Genomic DNA, 17,296 nt, shown 5'->3' with positions numbered 1-17,296 from the left:
TAACCAGGAGATAGTCGTGCCTTCTTTGTGTCCGAAACCAGTTTCGAAGAAGGAACGTTTGTTGCACAATTTGGATGTTGTTCGCGCTCTAAAATTCTATTTAGATGCTACAAAGGATTTTAGACAAACATCTTCCTTGTTTGTTGTTTATTCTGGTAAAAGGAGAGGTCAAAAAGCAACTTCTACCTCTCTCTCTTTTTGGATTAAAAGCATCATCAGATTGGCTTACGAGACTGCCGGACGGCAGCCTCCTGAAAGAATCACAGCTCATTCCACTAGGGCTGTGGCTTCCACATGGGCCTTCAAGAACGAGGCTTCTGTTGATCAGATATGTAGGGCAGCGACTTGGTCTTCACTGCTCACTTTTACCAAATTTTACAAGTTTGATACTTTTGCTTCTTCTGAGGCTATTTTTTGGGAGAAAGGTTTTGCAAGCCGTGGTGCCTTCCATTTAGGTGACCTGATTTGCTCCCTCCCTTCATCCGTGTCCTAAAGCTTTGGTATTGGTTCCCACAAGTAAGGATGACGCCGTGGACCGGACACACCTATGTTGGAGAAAACAGAATTTATGTTTACCTGATAAATTACTTTCTCCAACGGTGTGTCCGGTCCACGGCCCGCCCTGGTTTTTTAATCAGGTCTGATAATTTATTTTCTTTAACTACAGTCACCACTGTATCATATGGTTTCTCCTATGCAAATATTCCTCCTTAACGTCGGTCGAATGACTGGGGTAGGCGGAGCCTAGGAGGGATCATGTGACCAGCTTTGCTGGGCTCTTTGCCATTTCCTGTTGGGGAAGAGAATATCCCACAAGTAAGGATGACGCCGTGGACCGGACACACCGTTGGAGAAAGTAATTTATCAGGTAAACATAAATTCTGTTTTTTTCAGCATTTTACTGTTAATTTTTTTATCCCTCCCTCGTGACTCTTGCGTGGAATTCCACATTTTGGGTATTTGATATCCCATACGTCACTAGCTCATGAACTCTTGCCAATTACATGAAAGAAAACATAATTCATGTAAGAACTTACCTGATAAATTCATTTCTTTCATATTGGCAAGAGTCCATGAGGCCCACCCTTTTTATGGTGCTTATGATTTTTTGTATAAAGCACAATTATTCCAAATTTCTTTGTTGATGCTTTTTACTCCTTTCTTTATCACCCCACTACTTGGCTATTCGTTAAACTGAATTGTGTGTGTGGTGAGGGGTGTATTTATAGGCATTTTGAGGTTTGGGAAACTTTGCCGCTCCTGGTAGGATTGTATATCCCATACGTCACTAGCTCATGGACTCTTTCCAATATGAAAGAAATTAATTTATCAGGTAAGTTCTTACATAAATTATGTTTTTGTTTGAAATAGCTATATCATCTACCTAAGAAGCTGCTTCTGACCCAAGCTACTCCTTTGGGATAACTTATTTGGAGACTACTGGGGCATATTTACTTTAGAAGAATAACGGTTTTCAGGACATTTCAACTTAGAAATAACTGACTGAGATCTGTCACTTTTGTGTCGCATGATCAGCTTGCTTATGTTTCCTCCTCTACTTCTTCCCAGAGTGATATCCAAAGAGAAGTCTTCAATAATTCTGATTGCCCCAGCGAGGCCTAGCAGGATTTGGTATGCAGATCTGGTTCAGCTGCCCTCATTGGCCTATTCCTCTGCCACCTATCACAAGGTCTGGGAGGCTTTTATTTCTTGGTGTGTAGATCCTTTTTTTTCTGCCATGCTTAATCTGCCAGTTCTCTAAAAGGGGAGATTTCTGCTCTTTCGGGTTTTTGCTACAGGAAGATTGCTAATGTTCCTGATATTCATGGTTTTGTTCAGGCTCTGGTCCATATTAAACCTGTAATCAATCCAATTTCTCCTCCATGGAATCTTAACTTGGTGTTAAGGGTTTTGTGGGCTCCTCCTTTTGAACCTATGCATAAGGTGGATTTTAAATTATTTTTTTAGAAAGTGTTATTTTGGCTATCTTTTTGCTAGAAGAGTTTGAGTTATCTGCTCTTTTTTGTATTCCTCATCTTATTTTTTTGTTATATATCAGGATAAGGCAGTTTTATAGACTTATTTTCTTTCATGTTAGTAACGAGTCCATGAGCTAGTGACATATGGGATATATATTCCTACCAGGAGGGGGCAAAGTTTCCCAAACCACCAAATGCCTATAAATACACCTCCCACCTCACTCACACCTCCCACCTCACTCACACCTCAGTTTTACAAACTTTGCCTTGGTGAAGCAAGTTGTGCTTGATTTTCTTCTGTGAATGGCGCTTCTAAGCATTTTGAAGTCCAATTCCTCTCTGAGTACAGTGTTTGTCTGATTGATGTGAAGGGAGTATTGCCTGAAGACACCATGTTTTCGCCTATGGGAAATCTATTCTAAGGCTCTCTGTAAATCGGTCACAGAGATTCATCTGCTGCCTCCCTTTACAGATCGACATTATACTCATCTACCATTACCTCTTCTGATATGTTTCAGTACTGGTTTGGCTGTCTGCTATATGTGGAAGGGGTGTCTTACACGGTAAGTATATACTTTTATTAAGTAAGACACTCTCAGCTATGGATTGGGCACTTTTTGAGTAAAGTTGTTATATATTGTTTGTAAACATGCCTTGAGTCAGTAATTCAGTGCATTTTTAGCGACTTTATTTGTGGCTAAATATTTGTCAAGGTTGGTAGAGTCTGTGAAACATACAGGTTTTTTTTTGGAGCTAGTTATTTATAAATTAGGATGCTAAGTATTATGTTAGCCTCATGGAATGTTGATAATCAAATTTTATGCAGCCATAATAAAGTATCAATTAGGCTTTATTTTGGTACATTTTGTTTTTTTGTATATACAATCAAAATTCTTACCTGCTTTTTAGAGTGATAGGTGTATTAGAAATACTCTTCAGCTTTGCATGTCGCGCATGTGATGATGCTATTTGTGTCATAGGTGATGACGTGTCATCATTGTGTGCCATTTTTTTTTGGCGCCAAAAAATTTCCCACCAAATATTTAATTTTCCCGCTAAGTTTTTCCATATATAATGATTGTCTTTGGCTCACCCATGTGTTCAGATAGAAACCGGTAGTGCATTGCTGCTCCTTCAAGAAATACCAAGAGAATGAAGCAAATTTGATAATAGAAGTAAAATGGAAAGTTTTAAAAATTCTATGTTCTACCTAAATCATGAAAGAGAAAATTTTGGGGTTTCATGTCCCTTTAAGACAAATTTCTAGTTTGTTCATTTATTTTCTGGTCCTAGGGAGGTTCAGTTTCCTCTGTTTCTTTGGCCTCTTGGTTGAAAGTCTGATTTTTGTTGTGGATTTAATTTCTCAGTGAAAAAACATGTTTTAAAGGGACAGTATATACCAATTTTCATTTAACTGGTATACACTACTATGAAGAATAATATGCTCAGATACTCTAAAAATCCACTATAAAACTGTTTAAAAACTTGCTTAGAAGCTCCCAGTTTAGCTCTGTTAAAAATGTAGCTGAAACACCCACTGCAAGTGGGGGAAAAAGACCCTCCCCCCTTCCTTTGCATATGAAAAGACCCTTTACAGAAACAGAAGCAAGCTGGAGTAGGTATACATCGGTATTCTCCTAAAAAATTGGGGCTTGGTTAGGAGTCTGAAAATCAGAGCAATGTTTAAAGCAAAACTATACATTTGTTTGAAAAAAAACCCAAAAAACTGTATGGGCAATATAAATGGATCAGCTACAAAACATTTATGCAAAGAAAAATCTAGTGTAGAATGTCCCCTTAAATCGCTCCCTATGTTGTTACTCATTGACTCCATAGCTTGGGTATTCCCAGGAGTAATGGATCGTGGACTCTCACCACCTGTATGAAAGGAAACATAATTTATTCTTCCATCATAAATTAATTTCTTTCATAGTGCCGAGTCCATGAGACCCCCCCACCCTTATGTTTTTTGGTAGTTATTTTTTTTCTTTAGCACATTTATTTTTCTCCCCTGCTTCTTTTGTGGCTCTTATTCCTTTTTCTTACCTCATTTTGCTTGGCTTTAAGACTGAGGTATTTGTGAGGTGGGAGGGGTTTTATAGAGATTTTGGGGTTTGGCAATATTTGCCGCCTCCTAGTGGTGAAGAGTAATTCTAAGGAGTAATGGATCGAGGGCTCTAACCACCATGAAATAAATTGGTTTATTAGGTAAGCATTTTTTTGTTTGCTAATGCATTCTACCTTTTATGTATGGTTTTTTGCATTTTGCTTATGAACTTGGTGCTGTTGAAAATGGCAGTGCTTTACACATTACAATAATGTAGATTTTTTTTTTTTTTTTAAAAGATAGAGAGCGATAGATATGGTTTTCCATTATCAACAAAATTATCCATTTACAATGGTTCTTAATATTTTAATTCCCAGAGATACTTGCTTTTGCCTGATTTCTTTTAGAATGCTTTTTAAAATGAATGCATTTTTCACCTTAAGGTTCTATTTTCTCTCGACTTGAAGAAGATTATCTTTGGCAGCTTAATCAACTTGGATCCCATTCCCCTACGACCTTATTATTCACCTTGTTCTATTTCAACACAAAGTATTTTAATTTGAAGACAGTAGAACAGCACATGCGACTTTCCTTTGGCACCGTTTTTAGACAATTGAAAAAGAACCCTCTCACTAAAGAAAACAAGGCTTGTCTTCAATATCAAGTTTCATCACTTTGTGAAAATGATAGTGAAGGTAAGTTTATATTGTTGGGGAATCATGTGAAAGATGTTCTGATAGAAATTTTGAATTGAGAAAAAATGATTTACATTTTCACTTTTTCTTAAAGGTAAAATTGAGATTGGTAAAAGAAAACATGAGGATGATGAGCCAGTATTTGAACAAATTGAAAACACAGCTGACCCCTCGCGATGTCCTGTAAAAATGTTTGAATACTATCTTTCTAGAAGGTAAGAATAGTATTTTTATGATCTGTGTTTTCACTCACAATTTTTTTTTTCTCAGCTGCTATTAGATATTCTGGTAGAAGAAAAGAATAATCACTGCTATAAAATGAGTTTTTTCCCCCTCCATGATTTTGCAGTGTTATGCTTTGTTGCTAAAAAGGTAGAATTTTGTAACTGTCTTATATTGTTTGTAGCGGTCTTATACTCTCAATATAACTTTTTTCTTTTTTTTAAATGTTAGAACCCACAAGCCGTCACATGTGGAAATAAAGTCCAGTCTTACAGGAAGAGGCAAAACACCTCACACAACAGAGCTTTAATCACTCCCACATTTCCATGATATCCGTAGTCATTTTTTTAACTTCAATATAGTTTCTCCCTCTTCGAGGAAGAATCCTCCTGTCTTGTGTTACAAAATATACTTTAAAGGACAGAATATACTTTAAAGGACAGAGGATTTGGGTCACTTGGAGTCCACGTCAATCTCTTCAGTAGAGTAGTGGTGACTTTTAAGCAGTTAGGAAGTTGTGAGGTAGTCATTGCTTTGTTTCCTAACACATTGCTGCCCATGGTACAGAAAGCCAGAGTTGGTTACTCTGTTCTTTCTTTTTCTACAGGTCTCAGTAACGAGTATGTGTCCTTTCACGCCTTGTGAGCTGTCTTCCTGCCGGACAGCTAGACTGCAGGTAAGTGAATTTGTCTTCTAGGTCTTGGAGACTTGCACTTCAGAAGAATATGTCATATGCAGTAGATAGGGACATTTTTAAAATCCCTTATGCAGGATTTTCTTTGGCAGTGGGCAGGCACATTATATATGTTGAGTCTAGGGGTTAATCTTCCCTTTATTGGGATGTTTTACCTCTGGTCTAATCTTGTTAAAATACTTTGAGTATGAGCGGGGGGCGGAGCCTGGCCGTGCAGAATGGCTGCTTGATTCCTGACTCTCAAGCCCCACATCCGAATTATGCCAAAATAGGGTCGCAGATTACCCAAAATCTATCCCTAACTGAAGCATCATAGGTAGCCCTGGGGTGCTATGTTAAATGAGACAGAAGGGAACTGGAAAGAACTTTTGTACACGGAGCCATCCCTGGCGGCACTACGGACCCACTCACTGACGCCATACATCAGTGCAACAATAAACAGTTTTTGCCAGAGGCTCCTGCCATCTCTGCTTTATGGATGCTTAGGACAAGCGTTCTCGACATCTGGAAAAGTGCTACTTCCATTTGTTTTTTTTTCTCTCCCTTCCCCACACCAAAATGCCATTACATATGACACATAATTTGACGGTGCTGACACTGAACACTAAGGGGCTAAACATTCCAGAGAAGAGGTCTCACTTGATTAGAGATGCCATTAGGCTACAATGTGATATATTATTTATTCAAGAGACCCACTTTAAAAGGGGTAGAGAGCCGCATTGGCACAACTCTAAGTTTCCCACTTCATATTTTGCCTCAAACAGTCAGAAAAAGAACGGGGTTGGGATACTGATGAAACATTCCTCCCCTTTGTGTACCACACACTTAGAAAGGGACCCGGAAGGAAGATTTTTAATAGTGGTGGGCACTCTACACAACAGGATGGTCACTTTGGTTAATGCATATTTTCCAAATCGACAACAGAACAAGTTTATGACTTCTCTTACGAATAAAATTCTGGAATTGCGTAAAGGCGCACTAATAATTAGTGGTGACTTTAACATTCCATTAGATCCTCAATTAGACATCTAGAACTACAGCTTCTATCTCAAAGAAAGTGATTAAACAATGTAACAACATACTTGAAGAACTGGCAGTTCATGATACATGGCACACCTTATATCCAATAAATCGAGATTACACGTTTTTCTTGCATCCCCACAGCCTCTTCACCAGAATTTACTATATATTTACAGACCAATCCACACTAGCGCTAGTCACGGACACACAGGTACTCCCCATGACGTGGTCTGACCATGCTCTGGTGATTTGTAAGTTAATCTGGCCTACAATTCCTACACACCCCTTCATATGGAGATTTGATGACTTCATGCTTAATAATCAGGTTGTTAAAATGCAAGTCGAAAACACACTTCAGGAATTCTTCCAACACAATAATATACCCGAATCACTCACCCATACTATATGGGAGGCGCATAAATGTGTACTCAGGGGAGAGCTTATCAAACAAAAGTTTCTGATCTCTAAGCAAACTAGAATAAAATACACAACCCTATTAACTAAAATACAAGATTTAGAAAGACGACATAAGAAACTACCAAATGACAGCTTACTCAAATCAGACCTCCAACACGCAAGGGAGGAAATACAAAATCTTCATTCCATTGATCAAAAGACAGCATTAAAACTTCATAAATTTTTTTTAGAATTTGGAGGCAAACCAGGTAAACTATTAGCAAGGGACTTGAAAAGAAAACTAAAGTCACATATACACTCCATCCTTGACCGGGGTGAAGACAGTCCTGCTATTGCAGAAGTTTTGAGAACATACTACCACAAATTATATAATATACAGAGCACAGATGAGGATCATATAGGGGGGGATAAAGACTCACATATGCAAGCCATCGACTCTTATCTCAACTCCCTTACACTACCTTCCCTATCACAAGAGGAGGCTGGGGAATTAGAATCACTTATCTCCACAGATGAAGTGGCCCAGGCCATTGCTGAAATACCGGTAGGCAAGAGCCTTGGTCCTGACGGGTTCAGCGCCAAATATTATAAATTGTTTAAGCACATACTCACTCCACACTTGACGACTTTATTTAATGAAATAGGAATTACACAAGAGTTCCCCTCTACAATGTTATTAGCCCACATCACCACCATACCTAAACCCAGCAAACCACCCTGAAAATTTCAGACCAATTTCGCTCCTTAATGTTGATCTAAAAATATTCGCTAAGGTTCTCTCAGCAAGGCTGAATAAATTCCTACCGAAACTGGTATCCCCTGATCAAGTGGGGTTTGTCCCTGGCCGCGAGGCCAGGGACAACACAATAAAAGCCGCCCTTCTAATGAACTTTGCACACTGCAATAACATACCATCCATTTTGGTCTCTGACGCTGAGAAGGCCTTCGATAGGGTGAGCTGGCCTTTTCTCAGAGCTACCCTGTCGAAGATGAACTTTTGGAAGCCACTTTATAAATAAGGTTTTCTCTCTACTCGGTACCCACAGTGCAAATAATAAAATAAATAATATCTTGTCAGAACCCTTCCGTATCAACAACGGCACCCGACAGGGATGCCTGTTATCTCCCCTCCTTTTCGCCTTGACAATAGAGGTGCTGGCGCAAAAAATTAGGGAAAACAATTAAATATCATTGATCTAGATAGGCCAACATGAACACAAGCTATCACTATACGTGGACGATGTCCTATTATTGTTTGACCCCTTAGTGTCACTCCCTGAATCTGAGAGAATTCGAGGAATATGGCAGAGAATCCAATTTCAGTCTGAACCAAACTAAATCGGAAATACTAAATATAAATCTTCCCCAAACTATGTTGTGCCAAATCTCGGACACTTGCTCACTACGTTTACAAACCCGCATCCTCAAATACCTTGGGGTCAATATAACAGCATCACCTGATTCTCTCTTTGAGGCCAACTACACACACTTACTGCATTCGGTTACATGTGACCTATCCTCATGGATAAACAAAAAAGTCTCCTGGCTGGGAAGTATCGGTTTAATTAAAATGAACGTCCTTCCTCATGTTTTATATTTGCAGACCCTTCCAGTCCCTTTTCCAACAACTTATCTACAGCGACTACAGGTCATAATCGAGGAGTTTATTTGTGAGGGTATTAGGCCATGAATAGCAAGAAGCACATTGTACCAGACAAAGGAGCGGGGAGTGCTGGGGGTTCCTAATCTACTTTTGTATAAGAAAGACATTAATTTACTGAATGGAGCAATAACCACGCCCAAAAAACATGGGTGCTAATCGGGAGGGAAATACTAGGAACTTGTAACGTGGGATCCTTGGGGTGGATCTCTCCTAAGGCCAGACCCAGTGTAGTCGGTTCTTATATGCTCCTTAAAGAGTTTTTTTCACAGTGGGATAAAACCTTGATAGAATTTCCCCACATTTCCACAAATCCTTCTCCACTTAGTCCATTCATACAAAATCCGGATATTCCTTTCACGAACACACAAAACCTGACACTAAACAAAACACACCTGGAGCAAAGTGCATTCTATAGGCTGTTTTCAAATAGAAAACTCAAGAAAAGGGAGGAACTGGTGGACTCTGGCCTCCAGGCCTCTGGCCTCCAGGCCTCCTGGTATTTTCATTTACAACTTCAACATTTTTTGATGACACATAAACACGCAGAGCTCCTAACTAAACCATTAACCTTACTTAACACTCTGTTTACTCCCCAGCACTCCAGGCCACTTAATATCAATAATGTACCGCGCATTACTATCACACACAGAAACACCCCTTCCATCTTTCACTACACAGTGGAATAGGGAACTAACCCCCCACCCCACTGACAAAGAATGGCAGAAAATATTCCTTAACCACACAAAAGGATCAGTCTCTGCTAGACTTCTCGAGTCCAACTAAAAATTTCTTTCTCGGTGGTACCTTACACTCAACAGGTTACAAAAGATTTACAAACAAACAGATGGGATGTGTTGGAGGGGGTGCGGGAACAGGGAACTCTCTCACATATATGGTGGCACTGCGGATTAATCAAAACTTACTGGCAGGGTATCTTAGACATAATAGACATAATAGACACCAACCTACAAATCACGTTGGACAGGGGACCTGGATTACTGCTTTTCCACGGCCTCCCTAAAATCACTGATAAACCCAAAAAGCAACTTCTATACATAATGCTTAACAGTGCTAAATCTCTCATCCCCAAAAATTGGAAGATCATCAAGGTGCCCACCCTTACTGATTGGAAAAGCCACACGAACAGGTACTTGCAATTAGAGCGCTTCAGATACTTGAGAGATGATAAAATCGAGCTACATGAGTATATGTTAGAGCTCTGGAAACCTATGAACACCTGAAACATCTGTACAATGTACCTTGCTGGCTGACTTGAGGCTCACTATAACTAAGACCTCACTTCTCTACCCCTTTCCCCCTTTTTTTTTTTTTCTCTTCTTCCCCTCACGCTCTCAATTTCTTTCTTTCCTTCCACTTTCTTCCCTTCCTCTTCTTATTACATACAAACCTGACTGCTGTGTACTGAGGATTCGGTACACTCAAGGATATGTGCATAATGTTTGGCGTACGTTATTACACCATCTGAATAAGAAAAAATTATTTCTATTATTATCAATGTATTGACTAAGACTTGGTAAATCATAGTGTCAAAATGCCGCTATTCTGTATATGCCTTCCTGCTGTGGGAACCGCAGGAGGCTCATATTGTAACGAGCCAAGTTTGTAAGATTAATTATGTTTCAATAAAGCTTTTTCAAAACGAAAAAAACAAAACTTTGTGTGTAGGGCTTACATTTTATACAGGGATTTATGTATAAACTTAAATTTTGGCAGTTGGTTTTCTTTGCTTGCTTAGCTAGAAGGCTAACTCATGGAGCGGAGCGGCGTCATTGAATTTGTCTCTTCAGTGTCAATATACTATTCAATCGTTTTAGAGACTTCTGGCAGCCAAATTGTGGTATTAAAAATTCTTAAAGTGACTGTGTATTTAAAAAATGTCTACAATTTGGGGAATTTTTTATTTAGTATTATGGACATGGACCAAAACTGAGTTTTTTGAGAAATGCTTGTTATGTGTAGAGGCACAAATTGTTTTGTCTATGCTATTCTTTGTTGCATGCTTAGCTAGAACACTAAAATTTAAAGATAAATTGTTGCCCTCTGAGCCCAATTTCTCTCAGGATGATGCTGTTCAGGCAATGCTACAGCTTTCTCCTCTAACGTCCCAAGCCTCTATGGCGTCACCTTGAAGGTTGCCTCTGAGGAAGGACCTTCTAACTCGGGGTCCATTCCTCCATCCAAATCTTGTTTCTCTGAAGCTGACTGCTTGGAGATTGAACGCTTAGTTATGTCTAAGCGTGGATTTTCTGTGTAGGTCATTGAGACCATGAGCCAGGCTCGCAGGCCTGTTTACCTTAAGGTACCTTTATACCTTTATTGGTGTGAATCTAAGGGCTACTCTTGGAGTAGGGTCAGGATTCCTAGCATTTTGTCTTTTCTCCAGGAAGGTCTGGAGAAAGGGTTGGCAGTCAGTTCTCTGGAAGGTCAGATTTCTGCATGATCTATTTTGTTACACAAGCGTCTGGTCGATGTGCCAGGTGTCTTTTTGTCTGGCCCTGGCCAGAATCAGGCCTGTGTTTAAACCTGTTGCTCCTCCTTGGAGCCTTAATCTTGTTCTAAAAGTTTTTGCAGCAGGCTTCGTTTGAGCCAATTCATTCCATAGATATTAAGTTGCTATCTTGGAAGGCTTTGTTTCTTCTTGCTATCTCTTCTGCTTAGAGAGTTTCGGAACTCTCGGCTTTGCAGTGTGATTCGCCTAACCTTATCTTTCATGCGGAGAAGGCGGTTCTTGGTACTAAATTGGAGTTTCTTCCTAAAGTGGTTTTGGTTAGAAATATTAATCAGGAAATTGTTGTTTCTTCTTTCTGTCCCAATCCTCATAAAGAACGTCTGTTGCACAACTTTGTTATTCATGCCTTAAAATTCTACCTACAGGCGATTAAAGGGACACTGAACCCAAAATGTTTCTTTTGTGATTCAGATAGAGCATGCAATTTTAAGCAACTTTCTAATTTACTCCTATTATCAATTTTTCTTCGTTCTCTTGCTATCTTTATTTGAAAAAGTCATCTAAGCCTCTATTTTTGGTTCAGTACTCTGGGCAGCACTTTTTCATTGGTGGATGAATTTATCCACCAATCAAGAACAACCCAGGTTTACCAAAAATGGGCCGGCATCTAAACTTCTTGCATTTCAAATAAAGATACCAAGAGAATGAAGGAAGTTTGATAATAGGAATACATTAGAAAGTTGCTTAAAATTGCATGCTCTATCTGAATCACGAAAGAAAAAAATTGGGTTGTGTCCTTTGAAGTATTTTTGCCAGTCTTCTGCCCTGTTTGTTTGTTTCTCAGGAAAGCTTAGGGGTCAGAAGGCTACTTCTACTTCTCTCTCCCTCTGGTTGAGAAGTGATTCTTTTTGCTTATGAGACTGCTGGACAGCAGCCTCCTGAGAGAAGTACACCTCATTCCACTACGGCTGTCTCCTCTTCTTGGGCTTTCAAAGTTGAAGCTTCTGTGGAACAGCTTTGCTAGGCTGCAACTTGGTCTTCTCTGAATACTTTTTCCAAATTTGATGCTTTTTCCTCAGCTGAGGCCACTTTTGGGAGAAAGGTTCTTCAAGCAGTGGTGCCTTCTGTTTAGGTCTGCCTGTCTTGTTCTCCCTCCCTGTTCATTCTGTGTCCTCTAGCTTGGGTATTGGTTCCCACTAGTAATTGCCTTTGTGGACTCTCCATATCTTAGGAAAGAAAACAAAATTCATGCTTACCTGATAAATTTCTTTCTTTCCGGATATGGAAAATCCACGACCCAACCCTTTATTAAGACAGTTATTTTTTACTAAAGCTCAGGCACCTCTACACCTTGGTGTTATTCTTTTTCCATTTCCCTTAGGTCGAATGACTGGGGATTATGGTAGGGGAGCGACACTTAACAGCTTTGCTGTGGTCACTCTTTGCCTCTTCCTGCTGGCCAGGAGTGATATTCTCACTAGTAATTGAATGACATTGTGGACTCTCCATATCCGGAAAGAAAGAAATGTATCGGGTAAAAACATAAATTTGTTTTTTGTCCCTTTTGTCAGAACAGGGCTCAGAAATAGATTTCCTCTGTCGAGTATCAGAGATACTCTGGTTCCTTCTGGAATTTGCAAAATGATTTAGCACCTATAACTGATCCTCCTGAGCATATTTGCCTGCAAGGCTGCAAAGCTTAATACCAGGCCAATCTTTATGTTCTGGAGAATGCGGTCAGGTTCAGTGCCCATTAGTTTATCTGGAACTGGTAAAAGCAGTTCAAGAAATCTCCCCCATCTAAGTCTGCAAGAGGCTCTGGTAGGGGTAGGTTACACCTTTCTTTCTTTTTTTTCAGCAAACTATTTTTTTAGTCTGTTCAGGTTCCTTGGGCTCTTATTTTAGGATATTGAATAGGTTTCAGATCAAGGCCTCAGAAGGGTAGGTTTTTATCTGTCTACTGTTCCTAGGATCCCTGTAAAGTCCTCAGGTAGATGGGATTTACAACCTATTCATTGTTATTTTTGTAATCTTTTATTTAAAGGACCAGTCAACACATTAGATTTGCATAATCAACAAATGCAAGATATCAAGACAATGCAATAGCACTTAGTCTGAACTTCAAATGAGTAGTAGATTTTTTTATAACAATTTATGTATATTTCCACTCCCCTTGTACCATGTGATAGCAATCAGCCAAACACAAATGCATATACGTATAGTCTGTGAATTCTTGCACATGCTCAGTAGGACCTGGTGACTCAAAAATTAATATAAAAGACTGTGCATATTTTTTTTATGGAAGTAAATTGGAAAGTTGTTTAAAATTACATGCTGTATCTGAATCATGAAATTTTTATTTAACCTGAGTGTCCCTTTAAGTCCAACAATATATACAAAAAATGCAAAGAAAATGAGATTTTTAGCATCGTACATGGCATATCAAAATAAGAGAAAAAAGGTACATAACATCTATGGATAATCCACATACATGTTTAATTAGTCTGAGGCACATAAGTTTCCCCTTTTAACTACTCTTTGTTGGAGTTTTATGTTTTTTTATGAAGGAACGAAAACAACAAACAAAAAAAAAACCAAACGACAAAAACAACAACAGGAAGGAGAAAAAAAAGGGGGGAGAAATAAGAAGGGAAGAAAAGGGGTAAGGGAGGGAGGAAAGGGGAAGTTAATGGGACGCTTCATTGCTCTCTGCCCCCCTCCCATCTACCAAATACCAAGCAGAACTATCTGAGTTCTTAAATGGAAAGATCAGATAATCAATTTCTCTCTCTGGGAATGTTTTAATAAGTGCTGCCCATTTATCAAAAAAATTCCTTAAATCAGATTTGTTGTCTATTTGTATCTTTGTTCCAGTACACATTGTTTCTTTAAATAGTTCCTAATTTCATAGATGGTTGGCAGAGATCGTAATTTCCATTTCTTGCAGATCAGATATCTAGTGGCTAATATGAATAAAATCACTAATTTTTCATTAGGCCGATAACCACCTTCAGGTTTTAAACATAGTATGATTTGAAATAGTGAAAAAGCTAAAGACTCAATTTTCAGTTTATTTTTAAGCCAATATTCTAGCTTATTCCAGAAATTTCTTATCCTGGGACAGAGCCAAAACATGTGGATCAAATCCGCAGCAGGGTAAGAACACTTAGGACACTTGTTAAATTCTTGATTTCGAACTCTGAGACCTCTTTCTGGGGTAAAGTATGCCCTATGCAAAAGTTTTAGATGTGCATCGCGCCAAGTAGTTGACAGTGTAGTCCTTGCTACTTTGCTCACTGATAGTTGGAGGGTCCTTAACTCAATATTATTATGTGGGATAAGGGAGTTCCAAATTGAAGCCACCCTCTCCATATTGGGGCTACCCTTATTGGTACCAAGAATATGATAACAGGGGGCTATGGACATAGAGCCATTCTGGGTTATTGCTAATCAACTTTCCATCTTACCAAGTGTCCAGCTCCAGCCAACCACTTTGGTTAGATCAAGAATAAAGTGCCTTATCTGCAGATAAGCAAAGAAGTCTTTGTTGGGAAGATTAAATTCGTTTTTCAACTCCTCAAAAGACTTAACACATTTTCTGTCTTGGTCAATTAAAATTATTACCCTATCTAGGCCAATGTTATGCCATCTACTAAAGATCAATGAATTTAAGCCTGCTAGGAAATTGGGGTTTCCTACCAAAGGAAGGTATTTCGAAGCAGAGCTAGTTATAGAGAGAGATTTAGTTAGTTTCCACCACGCTTTGAGAGGATTCGATAAAGTTTTAAGTTCTTTGATATCTATTGGCAGATCTTTTGGCAGGGAGTGAATCAGGGATATGGGAAGAAATGGTTCACATATATTTAATTCAAGCTCGTTATTTACTACGTAATTTTTGGAGAAGATCCAGTCCACCACTACGCGAGCTACGAAACAGAGATTGTAAGATCTCAAATTTGGCAGTGCTAAGCCTCCAAATTCTCTTGGCACAGCCAGTTTAAAAAAAGAATTCTTAGATCTTTTCCCCTGCCAAATGAATTGTCTAATTTAAGTATTAATAGAGCGGACATCTTTTTCTAGTAAGATTATTGGAACGTTCTGGAGGACATAGAGCAGCTTTGGAAGCAAGGCCATCTTAAATAATGCTGACCGTCCAGATATTGATAATGGTAAATTATGCCAGGTTCTGAGTTTTTCTTTAATATAGTTGAGCATTGGAGTTATATTTATTTTATACAAGTCTCGCAAATCAATCGGGATGTGAATCCCTAGATATTTAAAGGATTCTGTGACCTCCCTGAAGGGAAGATTTGAGATATGGTTGGTACTTTTCCTAAGCCAAAGTAGCTCGGATTTTGATGCATTTACTTTGTAGCCCGAAAAGGAACCAAAGTGATTAGTTATTCGTAGCAGTTTTGGTATATTTAGCTCCGTGTTGGTCAGGTAAATAAGTAGATTGGAGTTATATTTATTTTATACAAGTCTCGCAAATCAATCGGGATGTGAATCCCTAGATATTTAAAGGATTCTGTGACCTCCCTGAAGGGAAGATTTGAGATATGGTTGGTACTTTTCCTAAGCCAAAGTAGCTCGGATTTTGATGCATTTACTTTGTAGCCCGAAAAGGAACCAAAGTGATTAGTTATTCGTATATTTAGCTCCGTGTTGGTCAGGTAAATAAGTAGATTGTCTGCATATAGTCCAATTTTCATTTCATGTTTTCGGATTTTTATGCCGTCCAGATATTTTCTTATCATAATTGCCAAAGGTTCAATAGCTACGTCAAAAAGGAGTGGGGAGAGAGGGCAACCCTGGTGCGTGCCCCTGTTCAATGCAATCGAGGAAGAGACAATTTTATTTATTATCAGACTTGTATATGATTGGTTATATATATTTTCAATGAATTTGGGAAAATTACCCTTGATCCCAAATTTCATTAGAGAAGTTGTTATATGTTTATGAGTTAGTCAAATGCTTTTTCTGCATCGATTGACAGGATGGCCAAGTCCGGGAGGTCCTCTCTCCCCGCCACTGCCCCAGACTGTTTCTGGATGAATTCCATTGTAACAAGTAATTCCTTGATTTTTGCCACAGAGTTGCATTTGTTAAGAAAACCAGCTTGGTCTGAGTGAATTATTTTTGCTAGAATGATCTGGAGCCTGGTTGCTAGTCCGAGTTTAATAGAGCAATTGGTCTATATGACTCTTTACGGGTGGGATCTTTCCCATCTTTCAAGATCAAGGTAGTAAATGAAGAAGAAAAAGAGGGCGTGGGCACTTTATCGTTAATGAAGATATCATTGTAGAGATTGCCCAGGTAGGGAGCTATTTCTGTTACTAAAATTTTATAGAGCTCGTTGGGTAGACCATCTGGGCCATCCGCTTTATTAAGAGAAAGTTTAAGAATAGTTTTCTCTATCTCTTCCCTTGTGATGGGAGAGTTAAGACTGACAATGTCTTTAGGAGACACTGTTGGATAAGTAATTTTGCTCCAAAATTCGGTAGCTTTACATGTATAGAGATCCTGAAAATAATGTAAAAATAAGTCCGAAATTTCTTCGGGTTTCAATAATTGTTTCCCGTTCTGTTGAATTTTGTCTCTAGTGGGTTTTTTGTTCTCATTTTTGATCAGTTTAGCTAGCATTTTCCCTGATTTGTTGACAAATCTATACAACTTTGCTTGAAATCTAAGCTCTTTGTGCGTTTCCAGAGTTATAAAAAAAGTATCTCTAGCACTTTTGGCACGAACATATCTTGCCCAGTTTTGGGGGGTTCTTTCAAGTAAGAAATGGTTATAAGAGTTGATCAATGAGTTGCGTATTTCCTTCTCTCTTGCCCTTATCTTCTTGTTTTGAATAGCGGTGTATGCCGTGATTTCCCCTCTGAGTACTGCTTTGGCAGTCTCCCAAAAAATATCTGGGCGCCGTATATAATCAATGTTAAAATGGGCAAAATCATTAAACTTATTCCTAAGCCAGTCTTTAAATTTTAAGTCAGGGGTAAGATGGTAAGGAAAAAAGAAACCTGGTAATTTGGTTTTTAATTGACCCAGACAAAGCTCCAGAAAAATAGGCCCATGATCGGATAAAA

At 38.8% G+C, this 17,296-nt stretch overlaps 1 protein-coding gene across 5 annotated transcripts in view; it reads left to right on the top strand.

Moving 5' to 3' along the window:
* The window catches only part of ZMYM2 (zinc finger MYM-type containing 2), a 409,791-nt gene that overhangs the window by 369,741 nt on the left and 22,754 nt on the right, over positions 1 to 17,296 (top strand). For all 5 annotated transcript variants that reach the window (XM_053708531.1, XM_053708528.1, XM_053708530.1 and 2 more), the window contains 2 exons: positions 4,470 to 4,721; positions 4,816 to 4,936. In XM_053708531.1, coding sequence (XP_053564506.1) covers positions 4,470 to 4,721; positions 4,816 to 4,936 — 373 coding nt within the window. The remainder of the gene's footprint in view (positions 1 to 4,469; positions 4,722 to 4,815; positions 4,937 to 17,296) is intronic.

The sequence above is a fragment of the Bombina bombina genome, chromosome 3, assembly GCF_027579735.1.
Source record: "Bombina bombina isolate aBomBom1 chromosome 3, aBomBom1.pri, whole genome shotgun sequence".
Lineage (NCBI taxonomy): Eukaryota > Metazoa > Chordata > Amphibia > Anura > Bombinatoridae > Bombina > Bombina bombina.
Note: the sequence above shows the minus strand (reverse complement) of the source record. Positions and strands in the feature narration are given on the sequence as shown.